Below are 20321 nucleotides of genomic sequence, written 5' to 3' on the forward strand. Positions count from 1 at the left end.
AGAGACCCGAGGAAGCGGGCCGTGCCCACTGGTGAAGGAGGAGGGTGCGGCCAGAGGAGACAGCGTGTGCAAAGGCCCTGTGGTATAGTGTGCTTGGCGCACGTGAGGAGCAGCAAGGCTTGGGGGCCGGAGGGGGGCCGGGTCACAAGGGTGGGCCCGGGCTGTGACTCTGGGAGCACTGGGGACACCACGGGGCCTGAGTGACGGGGGCTGAGATCTGTCCTCTCAACTTTTGTACTTTGTGGTTTCGGCCTTTTGTTTGGAGATAAGCGCAGATTTTTCAGAAAAGCTTCCCAACGGTACAGAGCGCCCCATAGGCTCCTGCCTCAGCCTCCCCTAGTGGGAACACCCTCCTGAGCCAGACACGTGGACGAAAAGCAGGACACCGACGCTGGTGTGTTCCTACCAACAAGGCTACAGGCCGTGTTCGAATCCCAGGGGGTTTTCCCGCTGATGTCCTTTTTCTGCTCCGAGATCCCCACGCTGCATTCAGGGGTCTCCCGTGGCCCCTGGCGGCTCCCCTGGCGTCCCCTGGTTTTGTGACCTGCGCGTTTTTGATAAGCACCAGTCAGCTGTTCTGGGGTCGGTCCCTCCATCTGGTTTGTCTGAGGCGTGTGGTGATTGGATCGAGGTTGTGCCTTTTGGCGAGAGCAGCCGGGAACACCGTTGGGCCCTGAGCGGCGCCTCGTGCCAAGGGTATGTGACACGGGTACGTCTTATTCCTGGAGACTTTGACCTTGATCGCTGGGGTAGACGTGTGTCCTTCAGGCTTCTGTGCCGAAAACTCCTTTTCTTCCCTCCTGTCGTTAATGAATATTTTGAGGAAGATGCTTGGAGACGTGGCAGGTAGCTCTTTCCTCCCCAAACTCTGCCCTCCGAGTCCGGCGTCTGTCAGCAGCTCTGGTGAGCGTGGCTCCTTCCGTGGCATCTGTCTGACGGGGATTTCCTATCCCTGCTCTCCCCTCCCTGCTTAGCGACTGGAATTTGTCCCTAGGGCGAGTGTCTCTTCTCCTCCGCTCATTTGTTTGGAGGTTTGTTTATATCCGTGTGGCCTCGTGGACATTGATTTGATTTATGGGTGATCGTCCAATACGATCACTACTGACGTCGTGGCTCGACTCGTCCAGCGCTGGGCACCGGGAGCCCCTTCGGGTTAGCTTCTGAGCCTTCCAGAACGCCCCGTCTCGGTGGAGCACAGGGTGTCCCTGTGCCCCCCCCTCCCGCCCCCGGGCACGCTCCAGGCTTCTCTTGCCTTGTCCCTTGTCTGGTCCATCCACGTTGTGGCAGGTGTCACGGCGTCCCTCCTTGTCAGGGCTGAGTGACAGTCCTGTGTGTGGACGGGCCACGTCCATCCGTTTGTCTGTCGGTGGATGCAGGTGGCTTCCGTTTTTGACTGTTACGAATCCTGCTGCTGGGATCACGAACGCACAATCACCTCTTTGAGACCCTACTTTTAATTCTTTTGGGGACGTACCCCGAAGTGGGGTGGGTGGATCAATGGTGACTCAGTTTGTAATTTTTTCGAGGGATCGTCATACTACCTTCCGCAGCGGCCGCGCCCCGTCCCCTTCCCACCATCAGAGCACGAGGGTTGGTTTCCCCGCAGTCTTATCGACACTTGGCCTCTCTCGTCTTCTGATGATGGCCCTTGTGACAGGCGAGAGGTGACGTCTCCTCGTGGTTTGGATGTGTATTTCCCGATGGTCAGTGATGTTGAGTGCCCCCTGTTGGCCATCTGCTGTCTTCTTTGGAAAAATGTCTGTGTGGGTCCTTGGCTCATTTTGAAATCAGGTTCTTGAGTTTTTTGCTGTTGAGTCGTGTGGGTTCCTTGTCTGGTTTAGATGTTCACCCCTTATTGGATGTGTGGTTTGCAGATGTTTTCTCCCATTCCCAAGGTTGCCCGTTCATCTCGTTGCTGGTTTCCTTGGCCACGCGGAAGCTTTTTAGTTTGATGCGGTCCTCTTCGTTTATTTTGGCTTTTATTGCCTTTGCCTTTGGTCTCAGATCCAAAAAAATCATCTCCAAGACCGATGTCAAGGAGCTCACTCGCTGTGTTTTGTTCTAGGGGTTTTGTGGCTTCACGTTGCACACTCACATCTTTAATCCATCCTGAGTTGATTTTTGTGTGTGGTGTGAGATAGGGGTCCAGTGTCATTATTCTGCACATGGCTGTCCTGTGTCCCCAGCACTGTCTGTTGAAGAGACCGTTCTTTCCCTCTTGTGTGTTCTTGACTCTTTTGTGATAAATTAATTAACCATAGGCGTGGATTGATTTCTGGGCTCTCTGTTCTGTCCATCTCTGTGTCTGTTTTTACGGCAGCACCAAACTGCTCTGCTGACCTGAAGTTTTGTCTCAGAGTCTGAAGTCAGGAAGCGTGATGTCTCCAGCTTTGGGGTCTGTGGTGGTTCCACGCACCGTTGAGGATCGTTTTTTCTGTTTCTGTGAAAAATGACATTGGGATTTTGGCAGGGATTGCGTTGACTCTGTAGATTGCTTCGGGGAGCATGGCCGTTTTAACGATATTAATTCCTCCAACCCATGAGTGTGGGATGCCTTTCTACTTATTTCTTTTAATTTCTTTCATCAACGTCTTCTACTTCTCAGTGCACGGCTCTCTTACCTCCTTGCTTAAAAGTATTCCTAAGTATTTTATTCTTTTCTTTCTGATGTTTATTTTTGAGAGCGAGAGAGACAGAGCACGAGTGGGGGAGAGGGAGACACAGAATCCGAAGCAGGCTCCAGGCTCTGAGCTGTCAGCACAGAGCGCGATGCGGGGCTCGAACCCATGAACTGTGAGATCATGACCTGAGCATAAGTCGGATGTTTAGCCGACTGCGCCACCCAGGTGCCCCTCTATTCTTTTACTTTTAAAAAAATATTTGTTTATTTTGAGAAAGAGAGAGAGAATGAGCAAGGAAGGGGGCAGAGAGAGAGGGAGAGAGAGAACCCCAAGCAGGCTCCACACTGTCAGCACAGAGCCCAACGTGGGGCTCGAACTCACCAGTCGTGAGGTCGTGACCTGAGCCGAAACCAAGAGTCAGATGCTTAAGAGACTAAGCCACCCGGGTGTCCTGGGATTATCTTCTTGATTTCTTGTTCTGGTACGTCATTATTCGTGTGTAGAGACATAGCTGGGTTTTGTGTGTTAGTTTTATATCCTGCGACTTAACTGAATTTGTTTACTCTAACAGTTGTTTGGTGGGGTCTAGGGTTTTCTACCCCTCATCTCATGTTGTTGCAAATGGAAACAGTTTTACTGCCTCTGGTTTGGATGCCTTTTCTTTTTCTTGCCTAATCGCTCAGGCTGGGACTTCTAGTCCCATGTGGAATATGAGTGGTGTGGGTGGGCATCGTTGCCCTGCTCCTGATCTTAGAGGAAAAGCGTTTAGCTGTTCACCATTCAGGAGGATGTCAGCTCTGGGCTCGTCGTATGTGGCCTTTATGATGTTGGAGTACGTTCCCTCCATACCCGATTTGTTGAGAGTCTTTACCGTGAAAGGATCTGTCCGTGAGTTTCGTCAGATGCTTTCTCTGCATCTATAGAGCTGATTGTTAACTTTATCCTGCATTTTTAAAAAAAAATTTTAACGTTTATTTATTATTGAGAGACAGAGCATGAGCAGGGGAGGGGCAGAGAGAGAGGGAGACACAGAATCTGAAGCAGGTTCCAGGCTCTGAGCTGCCAGCACAGAGCCCGACACGGGGCTGGATCCCATGAACCGTGAAGTCATGACCTGAGCCAAAGTCTGATGCTTAACTGACTGAGCCACCCAGGCACACGTTTTGTTAATGTGGTGCATCACGTGCACTGATTTAGGGATGTCGAGCCATCCTCGCATCCCTGGAATAAACCCCACTTGCTCATGGCCTGCGACCGCTTCTGTGTATGGTTGAACTTCGTTTGCTGACGTTCTGTTGAAGGTTTTTGCATCTGTGTTCATCAGGGATGCTGGCCCGTGACTCTCCTCCCTCCTTGTAATGTCCTTGTCTGGTGTTGGTGTCAGAGCAATGCTGACCTCAGGGAACCAGTGTGCGAGTGTTCCCTCCTCTTCCATTTTCCTGGAAGGGTTCAAGAAGGATTGGCGTTAGCTCTTGAAACGTTCGGTGAATTCACCAGGGAGGCCATGTGGCCCTGGGCTTGATTTGAGTGCTTTCTCCCTTCCTCTTGGTGAGTTTGGCAAAAGGTTTGTCTATCTTGGATAGCTTCCCCCAGAGCCCAGGTCTGAGTTTCCTTCCTCCTTTGTTTCATCATTTCAGACCGTGTTTCATTTCTCCCTGCTGCAACCCTGGTCACTTCCTTCCTTCTGTTCTCACCAGGCGTAGTTCTTTTTTCAGTTCCTTGAGGGTAAAGTGGGTTCTTCTTAATGTCAATGTTTTCCCGCCGCACTGATTTTGCCACATCTTGTGTGGTGTGGTGTGTCGGGTCTCCATTTGCACCAGCCTCAAGGCCTTTTGCTTTAATTCCTGCCCCGATTGCTTCTTGGCCCACGGTTGTCCAAGAGCGTGTGGTCTAATCAACACACACACGTGTGTATTTCCCAGTTTTCTTCCTGTAACGGATTTCTAATTTCGTACCACTGTGGTCCGAAAAGATGTGTGGTACGATTTCAGCCTTCTCACGCTTAGGAAGACTTGTTTTGTGGCCCACCACGCGACCCGTCCTGGAGCGTGTCCCCCGTGCGCTCGAGAAGAGTGCACACGTGTCCCGCTGCTGCTGGTGGGGACATCGTGTGTGTGCCTGTAGGTCCACCTGGGCTCCCGTGTGGTTTGCACCCAGTGTTTCCTCACTGACTGTCTATCGGGACGATTTGCCCGTTGTTACGAGCGGGGGACTGAGTTCTGGGCTGTGATCGCACAGCATACGCGTCCGTCTCCTTTCAGATCTGTTTGCGTTTGCCTAACGTGTCTAGGTGCTTCTGTGTGGCGTGCGTAAATATCTGCCGGACTTACGTGCTCTTGTGAGTTGGCCCTTTAACGGCCTTCTTTATAGCTTAATGCAACCTTGGGCTTGAAGCCTATCCTGCCCGATGTGAGTCCGGCTGCCCCTGCCCTCTCGTGGCTTCCCTTTGCACGGGCTTTACCTCTCCATCCCTGCACCTTCAGTCTACGTGTGTCCTCACGGCCGAAGTGCGTCTGTTGCGGGCAGCGCAGAGTTGGATCGTGCCAACTTTAAATTAGGTGGTGGTGGCGGCGTTGACTTGAGGAGCTCTAAGATTTATTTACACGTACCCTCTCCCGGTCTAGGCGGTGCCTTTCCACTTTACTGATTATGTCTTTGGCTGCACAGAAATTTTTCATTTTCACGTGGTCCACCTGATCTATTTTTGCTTTTCTTTCCTATGCTTTTGGGGTCACGTCCAAGAAATCACTCCCAAGCCCAGTGGCAGGAAGCTTTTCCCTTATGCCTTCTTCTGAGGGTTTCTCAGTTTAGGGTCCTACGTACGGGCCTAAGTTCATCCTGAGTTGATTTTAGCGTCCGGTGCGAGGTTAGGGCCTAGCTTCGTTCTTCTGTGTGCGAACGTCCAGTTTTCCCTGCGCCCTTTGTTGAAAAGACCGCGGACACTCGTTTGTGACCGTTTATCCTGGAAATCACCCTGTCTCCGCTCATCCACGCCTTCTGCGTTGTCTGTCACGGCTGCCTGGGACCTCGCTGTGCGACGCGCCCGCGGCTCCTTTAAGGGCGTTTAGGTCGTTTCCGACATTTGGCGACTGCAGACACCGTTGCGGTAACCTCGTAAGCTCGTATTTTTGCATTGTCGGAGGTGTGTTTTCGGGGAGATGCCTGGAAGCAGGGTGCTGGGGGGCGGAATAAGCGGGTCATGTTGTGAGGCACGACGACCAAGTGTCCCTGCAGAGAGCCCGGGCCCCGTGCACCCCCAGCCACAGAGGAGAGTGCCAGCTTACTCATGGGGTGTTTTCACGCTCTTGTTTCTGGCCAGCCTGATAGCTTTGTGGTTTTTTAACAATTCTTTTAATTTGTTATTTTTTTTATTTTTTAGATAGAGAGAGCATGAGCAGGGTAGGGGCAGAGAGAGAGAGAGAGAGAGAGACCAAAGCAAACTCCACATTTAGTGCAGAGCCCGACGCGGGGCTCAAATCCGTGAACCATGTGATCATGACCTGAGCCAAAGTCAAGAGTCAGATGCTCAACAGACTGAGCCACCCAGGTGCCTCTGATGGCTTTGTTTTCATCTGCGTTTCTACAATTATAATTATGCTTTTGGACGTTTTTCATATGCCTGGAGGTCAAGTGAGTGAGTATTTTTGGATTCGTGTCTTTTTCAAATTTTTTCTATTGAGTTTTTGGTCCTTGGTCTCTTAATTTTTTTTTAAGCTTATTTATTTATTTTGAGAGTGAGCGAGTGAGCATGAGTGGGAGAGGGGCAGAGAGAGCCTCCCAAGCAGGCTCTGAGCACTGTCGGCATAGAATCCGACGGGGCCTCGAACCCACGAACCGTGACCTGAGCTGAAACCAAAAGTCGGACACTCAACTGGCTGAGCCTCCCAGGCGCCCCGGTCTCTTAATTTTCAAGTCCTTTATATTCGGGGAACACTAGTCCTTTGTGGCCCGTGTTGGGGATTTCTTCTCTCAGTTGGCCATTTGTCTTCTGCCTTTGTTTCTGGTGCTTTCGGTCAGGAAGAAAGCTTCGGGTCCGCCGGTCCTGCGTTCTGTTGCCGCTGGTTCGTGAGTCACGGTGGAGAGCCGTTTCCCCACGCCGCGTGCGAGAGCGGTTCACCGTGTGTTCTTCTAGAAGATGGGGGCTTCGTCCCCTGCATGCCACGCCGTGTCCACGTGGAGTTAGCGTGTGCGATCTAAGGTCACCTCTTTCCGGTGGCCGTCCAGGGCCCTTCCTTAGCCGTCCGGCCTGCTCACCGGCCCTCTGGCCTCTGGGAGCAGCGGAGGCAGGGAGACCAGAAGGCTGACGCTGGGAAGGGCTGGGGGCCACTTGCGCTCAGATTGGGATGAGAGCGAGAAGGGAAGGGTTTATCACTGAAGCTAGGAGTGTTTTCCGGGAGAGGGGGCAGTGGGGTCAGGACCCGAAGGTTTGCCTCAGCACCTGGGCACGTGGGGCCTGTTTCTGAGTCAGGGAAGGCGCTGGGGTCAGGCGGGGACACGGAGCCCCGTGTGGGATGTGTCCTGTTGCAGGGCTTTGCCAGGCAGCCGGGTAGGAGGTCAGGGAGCTGGTGGGAGCTCAGGGGAGGGCCTGGCTGGGCTCCCGGGTCTGGATAGGTGACAGGGGAGCAGGGGCCAGATGGCACCCCAGGTGACGGTGAGGAAGGGGGAGCCCAGGAGGGCGGGTGTCCTGACAGCAAGGTGAGTGGGTGCAGAAAAACAGGGCAAAGCATCCGGGGGTCCTAAAGGGTCTCAGACCGGCCTTCGGGGGCCCCGGAGGCCTGGCTGCCCCCGGGAGCTGCCCTAACTCCACGTCCTCCCCGAAAGCTTGTGGATCCTGATCGAGCATCCAGGGGGGCCGGCGGGGGTGGTGAGACCCAGGGATTGGGGTTCCCACCTGGCTCCAAGCTGGGACCCCGGGGACTGGCCTCACAGGGCCAGGGGGGCCCTTGAAGCAGAAGCTGCGGGGGACACAGCCCTTCTGAGTTCTGCCCCTACCCCATCCCCCGCTGTCCCCCCCAACCTGTGATGACCTCGGTGACCGCCCTGGCTTCTGTGACAGCAGCTCACTGGACAGGAGGGACAGGCAGGAGCTGTCAGATTAGCGCTGCTTTTCTCCTGGCTCACCGGGCCTGAATGTTTAATTCATGCCGCCTCCGCACCAGTGTGTCCCAGGACGTGGGGATTGGGCCGGGCCCGCAGACCCTGTCCCTGCCCCCGTGGGCGCTGGGAGGGGAGCATCTCAGTCACAGGATCACACCAAGCAGAGAAACAACGCTGCAGCTGAGCAGGCAGGTGTGCTTCACCGGGCATTTGCGTGTGGTTTGTGTGAGGCACTTGCCTGAACAGTCCAGGAAGGCTTCCCGGAGGAGGTGTTGCTCAGGGTGAAATTGAAGCTTCCAGATCACTGCAACACCCACCCTGTAACGGGGGCCCCTGGGGAAAGAGCCGTGTCTGCGTGAACAGGAAGGAGTGTGGCACACGGCACAGATCAGGGAACAGCAGACATCCAATGGTTTTTATCTGCTGTTTCACGAGACAGGGAATTTCAGGCTTTGACGTCCTGCAACATGTCGTGAGAGGTGGCTGTGGGGCAGACGGGATGCCAGGGCCCCCATACCTGGCAAGCCCTGCCCCCCCGTCCGAGGCCTGCAGGGGCTCTCTGCTCTGTTGTGACGGGTTTCTGGAAGGCCGGTCGGCGCAGCGTGGGGCGTGCTCAGTGTCCTGGGGAGAAGTCTGTCCGCGGGCAGAGGTCGGGGAAGGCAGGGCAGCGGCGGGCTGAGGTCTGGGCCGGCGGCTCAGAGGATGTGCAGGCTATTCTGGGCGGCAGGCAGGAAGCGGCCGTGCTCCGGGCGACTGCGGAGAGGTGGGAGCCAGCTGTGGGCATCTCCGGTGCCCGCGTCGGTGCTCCGTCCCAGCTGGCTCTTCCCTTCCTCTGCTTTGTTCCCTCCTCGGCCACGGCCAGGAGACAGTCCCCGGATTGAGAGGGAAGAGGGGCTCTTGGGGGGGACGGTCGGGGGGCGGCCCCGTTTGGGGCATGCCCGCAGAGGTGAGCAGCTCCCACCGCGTCTGTCTGAACGTGTCCCGGCATTGCCTGTTCCCTGGTGTTCAGAGGCTCCTGGCGTTTTCCTCCTGCTTCCGGTTGCTGCACAAGAGAGCAGAGCACGGCTGCCGTCACCCCCCCCCCCCCCCCCCCCCCCCCCCCCCGGGCCACCGGGCCCCCCCCCCCCCCCCCCGCCGCCGCCCCCCCCCCCCCCGCCCCCCAGCCCCGTCACTGTGACGGCTCCTTCTGTCTCCTTGGGGTGGCTGTCACTGTTCCTTTTGATTTGTAGATTTGTTTTCTAGGTTATTGTCTCTTTTTCCCAAGCCTGCCTCACTCCTGGAAGCTGGCCTGGTGCCAGGCGCGCAGACCGGGCTTTCCGTCGGGGCCGGGATCGGGGCAGGGAGGGTGGGAGGCCCCGCCGGGCCGTGCAGGCAGGACAAGGAGGGTGCATTTGTGTTGAGCCCCTGGGGAACCACAGGAGGGCTTCCTGGGGGCGCCGGCTGGCAGCAGAGGATTCCTGCCCCTGAAACCTCCCGAGGGACCAGAGTGGCCTTGCAGGCCCGGGCGTCCTCCGTGGTCAGCCTCCACGTGGCAGGGACCTGGCTCAGCCAAGTCCCACTCACTCCTCGGCCTGGGGACTCGCCCTCCGTGGCCGGTGGCCGGGGAGGGTGACGGAGGAACGTGTCTCTTGTCCCCCAGCCTTGGCCAGCGGGCTCTTTCCGGGGGCCGGGGATGCTGACACAGAAATAAAGCTGCCGTTTGCATCCGGCGTTGAGTAACCCACGCCCGGCGGTGAGAGAGGAACGCCAAGGCCCCCGGCCCGCCCGCCGCACAGCTGGCCGCCTCCTCCCTCCCTGCTGGGAGCGGCTCCCGCCGCGGCGAGGGTGGGACCGGTGGACAGCGCCATGATGCCCGGCCCGCGGGGCACGGGGGCACCTTGACCGCGTGCGGGGCGCGGGCCCCCGTCCGCGTGGGGCCCTTCTGACGCCCAGGAGCCCGGCGCCGTGCGCTCACTGGCGGGGCGGGGGCGGGAGGAAGTCTGAGGCCAGCTGGACAAAGAGGAAGCGGGCACTGCCCCGAGGGCACACCCCCCGCGAGGCCGGCTCCGGAGGGCGAGACCTCATCTCGTCCGGGGCGGCGGCGGGAGGCACCCCGCCACGCGCCTCACGCCTGCCCCTCGCGGCTGGGCCCTGGGTGGTTGCCGGGTGACACGGGACTCGTGTCCCCCTTGCTGAGCCCACGCGGGGCCCCTGCCCCCGGGACAGGAGCAGCTGAGGGGCTGGAGGTGCGGCCGGCCGTGCCGCCCCCCTGCCCCAGCCGCGCCCAGGGCCCCGGGCACGCGCTCACCCTCCGGTCCCCCCTGCTGCAGCGTCCCGTGGGGCCAGCCTGGAGGGCCGGGCCGGGCCCACGGCAGGCGGGGGGGTGGGCTCTGTGAACGGCACGCCCCGGACCCTCGGATGCGGTGTGGACGCCATCCCCCGAGCGATGGGCTGGGGCTCCTGTGCTGGGGAGGGCACGGGGTGGGCTCAGGGCCGCGGCTGTCGGTCAGGGGGCCCGCGGTCCTCGGTGACCGCCTGTTCCCACCGTGCCTTGGCCGGGGGTGCGGACGCCGGCCGGGCAGATGTGTCCACAGCAGGGAGGTCCCCACAATGGGCAGTCAGGAAAACCGCATCTGTGTCCCACCCCCAACCTCCCTGCCCCTGAATCCCTGCTTCCCCCCACCACGCGTCCCCGCCTCGCGCCCCCTCCCCCTGCATCCCTGCCTCCCCTCCACACACATCCCTGCCTCACCCCATCAACTTCCCGGTCTCCCCCCACCCCACCACCTTCCTGCTGAAATCACCCCACATCCTTGCCTCACCCCTCCATGCCTACATGCAGCCTTGCCCGACCGGTCTCTCTCCTGGGGCCTGGGGCTGGGCCACGCCCGGGTCCCCGGGGGTGCCCTCTGGGGTCCGGCCCGTTCCTCCCTGGCACCTCCCACACCACAGCGGCGGGCTGGCGAGGCGCTGTGCCCGGCTGAGAGCTTCGTGTGGGGGCAGGGCCGGCCCGGGGAGGCCCGGGTGAAGGGCCCCATTCAGGAGGCCCGCCCCGGGCTGTGTGGGCCGGGCTCCCGCTCCCCACGGGCAGTCCTGTCTTGTTTCGTCAGCAGAGGCTTTCCTGCTCTGCAGGTACAGGGGACAGGCCCCCCTGGGGGCCTCTCGGGAAGGAGGAGGCTGTGGCCGGGCTCCAGGGCCCTCACCCTGCTCCCTCCCTGAAGCGGGGTCACCCTGGCCCTGCCCACCCCCGGACCTTCTGAGGAGTCAGTGTCCTGTCCTGTCCGGGGAACCTGGGCCGTGGGCGGGCCCCACAGGACAGGAGGACTCTGGGGGACACTGCTCCCCGGGCCAGGGCCTCCCCGGTGCCAGCCGACTGGGATTAGGGGGACCCCAGAGGGGGTGTGGGTGGGGTGTGCGCTGAGGCCAGTGGGCATGTGGGCGTCCCGTGTCTGTGGGGTGGGGGGGGTGGGGGTCACGCAGCTGGCCGTCTCTGGCCTCAAGGGATCGGGTGGGCCAGGCCAGGGGTTGGGTGGGCCCCATCTTGGGTTAGAGGCTGCCCACGAGGGCTTTCCGGCCTCTCGGAGGGCCTCTGTCTCTAAGACACGGGGTCAGGGCTTTGGGGAGGGCAGGGAAGGAGAGTGGGGGGCTTGGCCCCGAGGACAGTATGGGTGACCCCTCAAGAGCTGCCCTTGGACTACTCAGGTCTGGGCTGGGGGGCCAGGGCTGGAGGGTGAAGCATGACACGGGGTCGTTCTGGCCCTGTGGGTGGTGAGCTGGCCCGTCCCCGGCACATGGTGCCCCTCTACGGAGAGGGGCCCCTGTGCCGTTCCCCATGAAGGGATTTCGCTGTGTGGTCTGGGCCGGCCTGACCTCGCTGGGCCTGATTCCTCCTCTAGAGAAGGAGGGCCCGCTGGGATTCTCTCCCAGACCCCGTGTTCAGGCCTTTCACAGGACGGAGCCACGGCCCCAGAGGGAGCACGGGGCTACCCCCTCCCCCGCACTGCCTTTGCTCCTTTTGGGGGAACCCCAGGCTTCGGCATTTCCAAGCCTCTGTTTTCCCGCCTGAGAGATGGACGTCCTAATACCTAACTCGCTGCCTCAGTCAGGGGTCCGGGAAACACTCTGGTGTTGTTGATGGAGCCGGGTCGGCCGCACAGGAACCCCCCGGCTCTTACCGCTGTCCTTCTCGTCGGTGACCGTAGGCTGCTGCCCCCTGCTGGGTCACCCTCTGGTGTCTGCACGACGGACGAGGGGCCTCGTTCTGGAAAGGTTCCTGGACTGCGCCTGCCGGGTCACCCTCTGGTGTCCACATGACCAATGAGGGCCTCGGCCCGGAGAGGTTCCTGGACTGCACGGGCCCAGGCTGGAAGGCAGGGCCCTTCTGAGGGGCGGGCAGTGGTGCCAGCTGCAGACAGGACCTGGCAGTGAGGGCATCCACCCGCCCTCTCCTCAAAGTGCTGGGCAGCTCCTCGGAGCCACAGAGCCCTGGTGGTCTGGGACCGCTCCCCAGGGCGTGGCCCAGGTGGCCCCGCCCGAGGCCCCCCTGTCGGGTTCAGGGGTCCGCAGGCATCTGTTTCGGAAGAGACAGCGAATCCTGGGGGGCCTTCTCCAGTACCCGGAATCTGGGGCCGCTTCCTGGCCTCACCCTGCCCGCTTTCTGGATGCTTTGCTGTCTCCCTGGGGGTCGTGTTCTCCTCTGGCCTGGCACCTGCCGCTCCCTACCTCTGCCAGGACCAGGTCCCTGCCTTGGAGAAGCCCTCCCCGATCACCCCTTCCAAGGGGAATGAGAGAGGGAGGGGTTTCGGGGGAGAAAGGGGTATGTCCAGCTGGAAGGAAGCCCCACCTGCTCATGTCAAGTCCAGCGAGGTCCCTGCCCCCCGGGGAGTGTGTGCCCGGCCAGCTGATGCGAAAGGAGGGCAGTGCCCCGGCCCCTTGGCGACACCTGGGAAAGCCTCCTTCCCCTTCAGGGTCTGCTGGTGGTTCTTGACTCACTTGTGAGGCCGGCAGCATCCCCCTGCACCCCCGCGGTCCCGGCTCCGGGGACTCAGGCCGACAGGGTACAGGCCAATCTGATGGCAGTCATGGCCCAGGAAACCCTTTGCTGAGTATGTGCAGGGGGCATCCTTGATGTGTCCCTTCCCTACTTCCCAGTGGGGAAACTGAGGCTCAGGTCACACGTGGCTGTTTCCACGGGCCCCTCGTATCCCCTGGAGTGGGACCAAAGCCTCCACAGTGGGGTTGGAGGTTCCTTCATCTGGAAACTAAACTACAGCAAGAAAGACTTAGGCTGGACACAAGGAGGGACTTCCCCAGCAGGAAGGAGCCTGGGAATCCCATGCCCTCCTGGCAATGGTGGGGTCGTGTTGACCTGGCTGTCCGAAGCTCTAGGATCAACGTCCCTCCTTCTGCCCCACCTTTCTCTTTCTTGAACCTGGGTGGAGGCATCCTGGGAGTCCTGGGCACGGCCTCGACTGCTAGAAGGAGGGCAGGGCCCCTTACGCGCTCGCTCTGGGGTGTCATCGTCCGCACGCTGCCCCAGGCCAGCGCCCCCCGTTGCCCTTCTCGCCCCAGATGGGAGGAGGGGAGGTCCCCCCTGCCCCGGGAGGCCTGCAGGGGCTGGCCGTCCCCAGGCCGAGGACCTCCCGAGACGGGGGGTGGCTGGGGTGCAGAGTGGGCACAGGTGAGTCCAGGATGGGACCCCTCCCTGGGGAAGATGGTGAGTGAGCTCATGGGAGCAGACGCGGCCCCTGTGGGTGAGCTCGCTTGGGTTTACTCTCCCCACACCTTCTAAATAGGTGCTGAGAGGGGCTTCTTATCAGGGCGCCTGGGGGCTCAGTCGGTTAAGCGTCCGACTTCGGCTCGGGTCATGATCTCGCGGTTCGTGGGTTCGAGCCCCACGCGGGGCTCTGTGCTGACAGCTCAGAGCCTGGAGCTTGCTTCGGATTCTGTGTCTCCCTCGCTCTCTGCCCCTCCCCCACTCATGCTCTGTTTCTCTGTTTCAAAAATGAATAAACAGTTAAAAAAAAAAAAAAAAGGTTTAAAGAGGGGTTTCCATCACAGGCGGCCAGGCTCAGTGCCTGTGCCTCCCTGGGCCCCGGACAGCCCTCCCGCCCTGCGGGTGGCTGCCTCAGGTGGGTGTCCAGGGCTGAGCGCCTCCCAGCTCCCCACCTACCCCGTGCCGTGTGCCCGGTGTGGCTGCGGCGACGGCTGTGACTTACCATCCGGGGTCTGTCCTCCCTCTGCCCGGGCCACACGCAGCTCCCGGAAGGACGACTGAGGAGGGCCTGGGGTTCCCACCGCTGGCTGACCCCTGAGGCTGGGTGGAAGGAGGCCTGCGCTGGAGCCCTGTTCTCGCTGGCTTTGGTGCTGTGTGACTGTGGGCCATTTCTCGCCCTCTCTGAGCTCCCCTCCTCCTGTGATGAGAGATAGCCCTGCTTCTCAGGCTTCCCGTGAGGACTGGAGTGGACAGGAGGAAGCAGGCTTTATGCAGCTCATGGCCGCCCGCCCTCCGTGCTGGGGCCTCAGACCCACCGGGCACTTGGGGTGCTGCTGGGGGGGCCTGACGGGGGAGAGGATGTGGGTCTCAGCTCCGTGGGTGGGTGTCCCTGTTGTCTGATGGGCGCCGGCCTGGGGCCGGAGGCTCCCAGCTCAGTCACCCGCGGCCCGATGTTGGGACGTGGCTGCCGTGTGCCCTGGTCGTGTACGTGCCTCTGAGTCATGCGTGCACACACGCACGCACACCGGGGAGACCCCTGAGCAGCCCCCTAGGGCCCCCCGAAGGCTTTGAATGAGAGCTTGGGTGGCACGGTTAAGCTCACAGCCAGAGTCTCTGCCCCCAAGCCACCCCCAGTCGGCGTGGCCCTTCACGGGGTGACAGTGGGAGACCCCATGCCCCCCTCGCACACTCGAGGTCTCTGCGCTGCGGCGGGTGTGGGCAGCGAAGGGACATGAGCACAGCCGTCGGCTCGGGTCCTCACGGCCCCGCGGGGCCGTCCGGACACACGGCCAGTGTGGGGGCAGCTGGGTCTCCCACCGTCACCACCTCCGGGGGTGCAGCGGCATGTCTGGGGGTCGTTCAAGATAGGGCTGAAGTGCCTCTGGCCAGGGAGCCCCGTTTCTGTGCCTGGTGGTCGGGGTTCTGAGCGGGGCCAGCGGGGTGAGTAGCCCCTCTTCGTCCCCCCATCTCGAGGGGGACAGATTCTCTGTCCTTGTGGCACGGAGCTGTCGTGGGCTTTCCCAGAAGAGCGCGACCCCATCCCTGGGCTCCAGGTGTCCCCGTGTGCCTGTGACATCCCTGTTTCGGGGAGAGGCTGGGAGGAGAGGGTGCGGGCCGAACCCCAGCCTGCCACCGCCTGCGCGGTGGCTTTGCCGAGCCTCCGCGGGCACCAGGAATAGCGGGCACGGGGCAATGCCTTGTCCGGCTCTGAGAAGGCCAGGGGGCTGGCAGCGTGGGCGCTGGGCTGGCCTCGTGTCTCCTGTGGTCCCCGGGGGCGGCCCTCCCTGCCGCCTCGGGACCCTTGCCCCGCGCCTCCTGCCCACGTGCGCGCCCAGCAGCTGGGGCGGCCCTGCCTGCTCTGGGCTCATGCCAGAGCCACCCCCTGCCCACCCCCAGGCCGCTCTGTGCCTGGCACCGTTGACATACAGGCTGGGTGTGTGGAGAGCTGCCTCTGTGTGGCACCCTGGTCCACCGGGGAGCCCTGTAGGGCCTGCTGAGCCTGTGGGGGTGGGGCAAGGAGGGACGGAATGGAGCACGAGGCCTTCACATCTTGACACACCCTGGAGGCCTGCGTGGAGGAGGCGGCACTGAGCATTCTGTTCACTGAGCCCCTGACCTGAACCTAAAGCTGCGTTCGGTCGGTTCAACAGACATTTGTGTACCAGGCCTCGCGCTGGGCCTTCAGATGGGGCCCCGCCTGGGGAGGCAGGGGGCGGTCAGTGCTGTGATGGGGGTGCGGCAGGGGCCACGGGCCTGGCGGGGGTGTCTGGAGGCCTCCCTGCAGGGGAGCTCAGGCCTGTGGGGCAGGGGGTGGCCCCGGAAGATGGGCCTGGAGTTCAGGCTTCATCTGGAGGGTCTTCAGTTGGGAGGGAGCTGGCAGGCTTTGCGTCTCCCCAGGGCCGCCCGGCTCCCCAGTGGGGACTGAACCGCTGAGGTGGGGAGGCCGGCGGGGGCTGGGCTGCGGGTTCTGGCCGTGGTGACCCCGGGCCGGTGCTGTGTGCATAGGCGCCCTGTGAGGGCCCGGCTGGAATGCGAGGCGGGAGGGTCCCATGTGTCTGGGGTCCCCAGCGATGGGGACACAGGTTTTAATCTTCTGGTAAGCTTCCTGCCTGGCGGTCTGGAGTCTGTGCAGTGGGGCCTTTGGGGAGACGATGACCCAGGAGCCACACCCCCGCGCGCCCAGCCGCCTGTCGTGTGGTCCTTGGGGCTGTGGGTCGAGTCCCCGGGGCAAACCTTTTAAGGAGACGAGCCTCCGGACAGTCCCTGGTGGCAGGTCGGGGCCGTGTGGGGGTGCGGGGAGGCGTGGCTGCGTGCTGGTGGACGTTGGGGTGTGGCAGCCAGCGGGCGGGGGGGGGGGGGGCAGGGGGGGGGGGCCCCGGGGGCCCCGGGGGGGGGGGGGGGGGGAGGAAGGGACTCGGTCTCCCCTGGGGGCTGTCCTCTGCCCCTCCTGCTCATTTGTCTCCCAGACCTGAGGGGGTCGTACGGTGCAGCGTGCCCGAGGGGGACCCCGAGGAGACGTGTCCACGTCCCGACCCGGGACCCGAGAACGTGACCTCACGTGGAGAGAGGGCCTTCGCGGACGCAGTTCAGTAACAAAAAAGGAAAAGGCGAAAAGGAGCCTCTGAATGTATTTCGAATTATGTTTTAAAAACCCAGTACTAATGCCAGTTTTGAGAAACTCATGGGGGTTTCCGTAGTCATTATCCTCACGAGTAACTTGTTGGCTTGGCAAACGGCCATTACGAGTGCAGGGGCTGAGCTGGGGGCCCCCACAGATGTCCGGTCCCTTGGAGCATGAGGATGAGACCTCACGCAGAAGCACCTTTGCACGTGGGACGGAGCTCAGTGTCCTGAGAGGCCGTGGCCATCCCGCGTGCCTGGGCGGGCCCTACACGCGGTGACGGGCGTCCTCACGCACGAGAAACTAACAGCAGGGGCCACGTGACCGCACAGCCCCCAGCCCAGGGCGATGCCTGGGGCCCCAGAAGCCGGGGAAGGACACGGCCCCCCTCACCCCACCCCTCCCTGCCCAGGGTGAGCCCCCACCAGGGCTGAGCTGCGTCCATGCACAATGTGGCATTACTGCCCCGGGGTCTGTGGCTGCCATATGCCCCAGTGGGGGGTTCAGTCTTGGCCTGAAGCCGGGGCTGGGGGGACCCTGGGGTCGGCCAGCTTGGGCTCACGGTTGCCGTGGCCTTTGACGTGCTCCTGCTGGCTCGTAGCCTCGGGGGTCCCATCAGTGGCTGTGACTCCCCTCCGGGATGTCCAGGGCGTCCCGGGACGGAGGGCCAGCTCCACAGCCTGGAAGCCCCTGGAGGACCCGTTGAACCGCGCCCCAAGCCGCCGCCTCCTCACGTGGGACGACGGGTCACCTTCTGCGCGGGGTTTAGAGGGAACAGTGCCACGCAAGGGCTGGGCCCGCAAGGGGACCCGGGGCACAGCCACGCAGGACCGGAGGCCGCCGCCGTGAGAGTCCGATGTCGGGTGGGTGTCGTGGCCCGGGGCGCTGAGCTCATCGGCTCCACGGCAGGGCACCTGCCCTCGTGTGTTCCGGGGCCTTTGGAACCTTCCAGGGCGGCTTTTATACAAACTGAAGCGTCTCTGATACGATTTGGGGTTTAAAACGTCAGCACCTAATCTGTTGAATCCCATGTTCAAAACCCCGTCTGGCCCCGGGCTTGAGGTCCCTTGACGAGCCCTTGGTTTATCTGCCTGGAAGGTCCTGTCCTCGCCGGGGGGGCCTGGGGGGGTGCGGGGGGGGGTCCGGACCCCTGTCATTGCCTCACCGCCAGCCTTTGTTAGCCTCCCTCCGTCAGCTGCTGCCCATGAACGTCATTCCCTTTCCTTTTTGAAAATTGTGGTAAAATACACACAAAATTTATCATCTTAACCGTGTCAGGTACACAGCTCAGGGACATGAAGCACATTCCGTCTCCAGAGTTTTCCGTCTTCCCAAACAGAAACTCTGTCCCTGTGAAACACGGACCCCCACGCCCCCCCCCCCCAGCCCCGGCGCCCATGCTCCGCTCTCCGTGATCCACCGCTATGTTTCGGCCTCCCCGAATTCTGGCTTAGACCCCAGGGTAAGCCCGATGGCCACGCTCTTTGGTGCTGGGGCTCCGAGGGCTCCGGGAACAGCCCGTGCTTTCTGCGCACGTGTGCAGTGTGGTCCGCGTGAATGATTCTGACCTTCACCGGAAGCATCCCAGGGTGGAAAGGTGCCTCGGGGTGGGCTGGAGAGACCTCGCCGTGGGTTCACGGCGCCTCCCGGGAGTCTGGGCACACCCCCGACTCAGCTCCCCGCCTGCGTCCTGCCCCCCCGCCCTGGAGAGCCCTCCCGCTGTCTTGGACGGCGGCCCTGGCAGGCCTCCCGCATTCTGCCGTGTTCCCAGGGCACCTGGCCGCCGCAGGTACAGGGATGATGACCGATAAGACTCAGGACGTCCCCGGTGCTCGCGGTCCCGGCCCCTGGCCAGCGGCACAAGCAGGGCACTGTCCCTCGGGGCCGACGTGGCCTCGGGGGGCGGGCGCCTCTTCTGCACCCCGCCCTGCTCCCGCACCCTGACCCAGAAAACGGGTCAGATCCCTTCTCTTCCTGGTCCTTGTGTCCCAGCTCTCGGGACGCATAGGCAGAGGGCTGGGCCGGAGCCGTGGTCTCCGCCCCGTGGAGGCAGGAGGTCCTGAGCCCCCCGAGGGCAGGGACCCCGCTCAGCGTCTCTGGGGCCCGCAGGCCCGCCCGGGACAGGACAGAGTAGACACGAAGCACACTGTGTGTGTCACGACACCTGAGCGACCGTTTAGCCTTCAGGACGCAGCGGGGCTGGGGAAGCACGACACTTGGGGGGGCGTCCCCCGTCCCCCCCGCCCTCGGTGGAGAACCCCCGGTGGCCGTCCCAGGAGCGGCTCCTCAGGCGGGCTCCCACCCCCCGGCCCAGTCTCCGCCGCAGCTCTGTCTGCACAGGGGCCTCCCCGTGACCTCTGCCCAGGAGCTCGGGGGTGAGCCCCTCCTGACGTCCCCTCCTGGGGGCCGGCGGGGTCCGTGCGCAGATGGGACTTGGCCCCAGTCGTCCTTCCGTGCCCGCGGGCCTCCCATGGTGGACGCTTCACGTAAACGGAGTCACGCGATACGTGGTCTGTAAGCGTGGCTTCTCCACGCCCGTGTTTCGGGGTCTGTCCCGCTGTGGCGGGGGCCCGGGCCTCGTCCTTTATGGCCGGCTGACCGCGCCCCGCTCCGTGCGCCTGGTCCCCGGCCGGTGGGCCTCAGGCTGGGTGGTACTTGGAGTTCTGAGACGGGGGGGGGGGGAGGGGGGTGGGCCCCCCGGGGGGGGGGGGGGGGGCCGCGCCTCCCTCCCCCGGCCTGGGCTTGGGGGGGGGGGGGGGGGGGGGGGGCGGAGCGGGCGGGCTGGCCGCGGAGCTGACCGCCGTGTCTTCCCGCCCTGCAGCTTCCTCATCGTCCTGGTCTGCCTCATCTTCAGCGTGCTGTCCACCATCGAGCAGTATGTCGCCCTGGCCACAGGGACCCTCTTCTGGATGGTACGTAGCCGCGCGAGGGGCTGGACCGCTGCCCCAGCCGCCGGGGCTCTGGTCTGCCAGGCGAGCGGGCCATGGCATGGAGTGAGCTGCTCTGGGCCTCTCCCGCTCGCACGGTGACCCTGGACCGATGTCCTTCCCACCCTGCCGGCCGGCAGCCGGGGACCGGAGGCGTAGAGACCCCCACGCTTGCTGGGAAGACCGCCGTCAGGCTGGGACTGGTGGTCTGGGAGGGCTTCCCGGAGGAGGGGGTTCCGAGCTGGGCTGGAAAAGGAGGACAGGAGGACCTGTCCACACGGCTTGCCGAGCCTGCCCGGTGGCCTGGGTGGGGGGGTGACTCCTGACCTGGGTTGAGGCCGGTACGCCGACCCCGTGGGGGTCTCGCCCCACCCCGCGCCTCTGGCCGCCTGCTTGGCCCCGTCCGCCGACCTGCGTCTTTCCGCCCTGCCTCGAGGTGCTGTTTTCATGGTAAACCAGAGCCCGGGGACGCGTGGACCCGCTCAGTGACCTGCTGCTCCGTCCCCCGGTCCGACTTCTCCCCCAGGACCGCGTGGCTTCCGTGACCGTGCGCCGAAGTCTGTCCTATCTCACGACGTAGCGTCTGCGCGGCCGACTGTCCTCGCTCGTGTGGTCTTCCCAGCGACCTCTGCCGCCCAGCTGCCTAGCGCTCAGAGAAGTCTGGGGGCAGCTGGGGGACGAGCGTGGGGAGACTGTCCTCGGTCTGGTGAGGTCTCCCGTCCACGACCGTCGCGCACCCGTCTGCCAGGCGCACAGGCTCGCGATGGGGGCTTCAGACCGTGGCGGTGACGGCTGTGCCTGGTGACAGCGACAGTGGTCACTGTCGGCTACCATCACAGACAGGTGCTCGGACCGCGCAG

At 62.6% G+C, this 20321-nt stretch overlaps 1 protein-coding gene across 1 annotated transcript in view; it reads left to right on the top strand.

Annotated features, from left to right (window-relative positions):
• Window positions 1-20321, top strand: part of KCNQ1 (potassium voltage-gated channel subfamily Q member 1) — a 316316-nt gene that overhangs the window by 24807 nt on the left and 271188 nt on the right. The window contains exon 2 of the mRNA XM_049615425.1: window positions 19356-19446. Coding sequence (XP_049471382.1) covers window positions 19356-19446 — 91 coding nt within the window. The remainder of the gene's footprint in view (window positions 1-19355; window positions 19447-20321) is intronic.

This window comes from Panthera uncia, chromosome D1 (genome assembly GCF_023721935.1).
Source record: "Panthera uncia isolate 11264 chromosome D1, Puncia_PCG_1.0, whole genome shotgun sequence".
Classification (NCBI taxonomy): domain Eukaryota; kingdom Metazoa; phylum Chordata; class Mammalia; order Carnivora; family Felidae; genus Panthera; species Panthera uncia.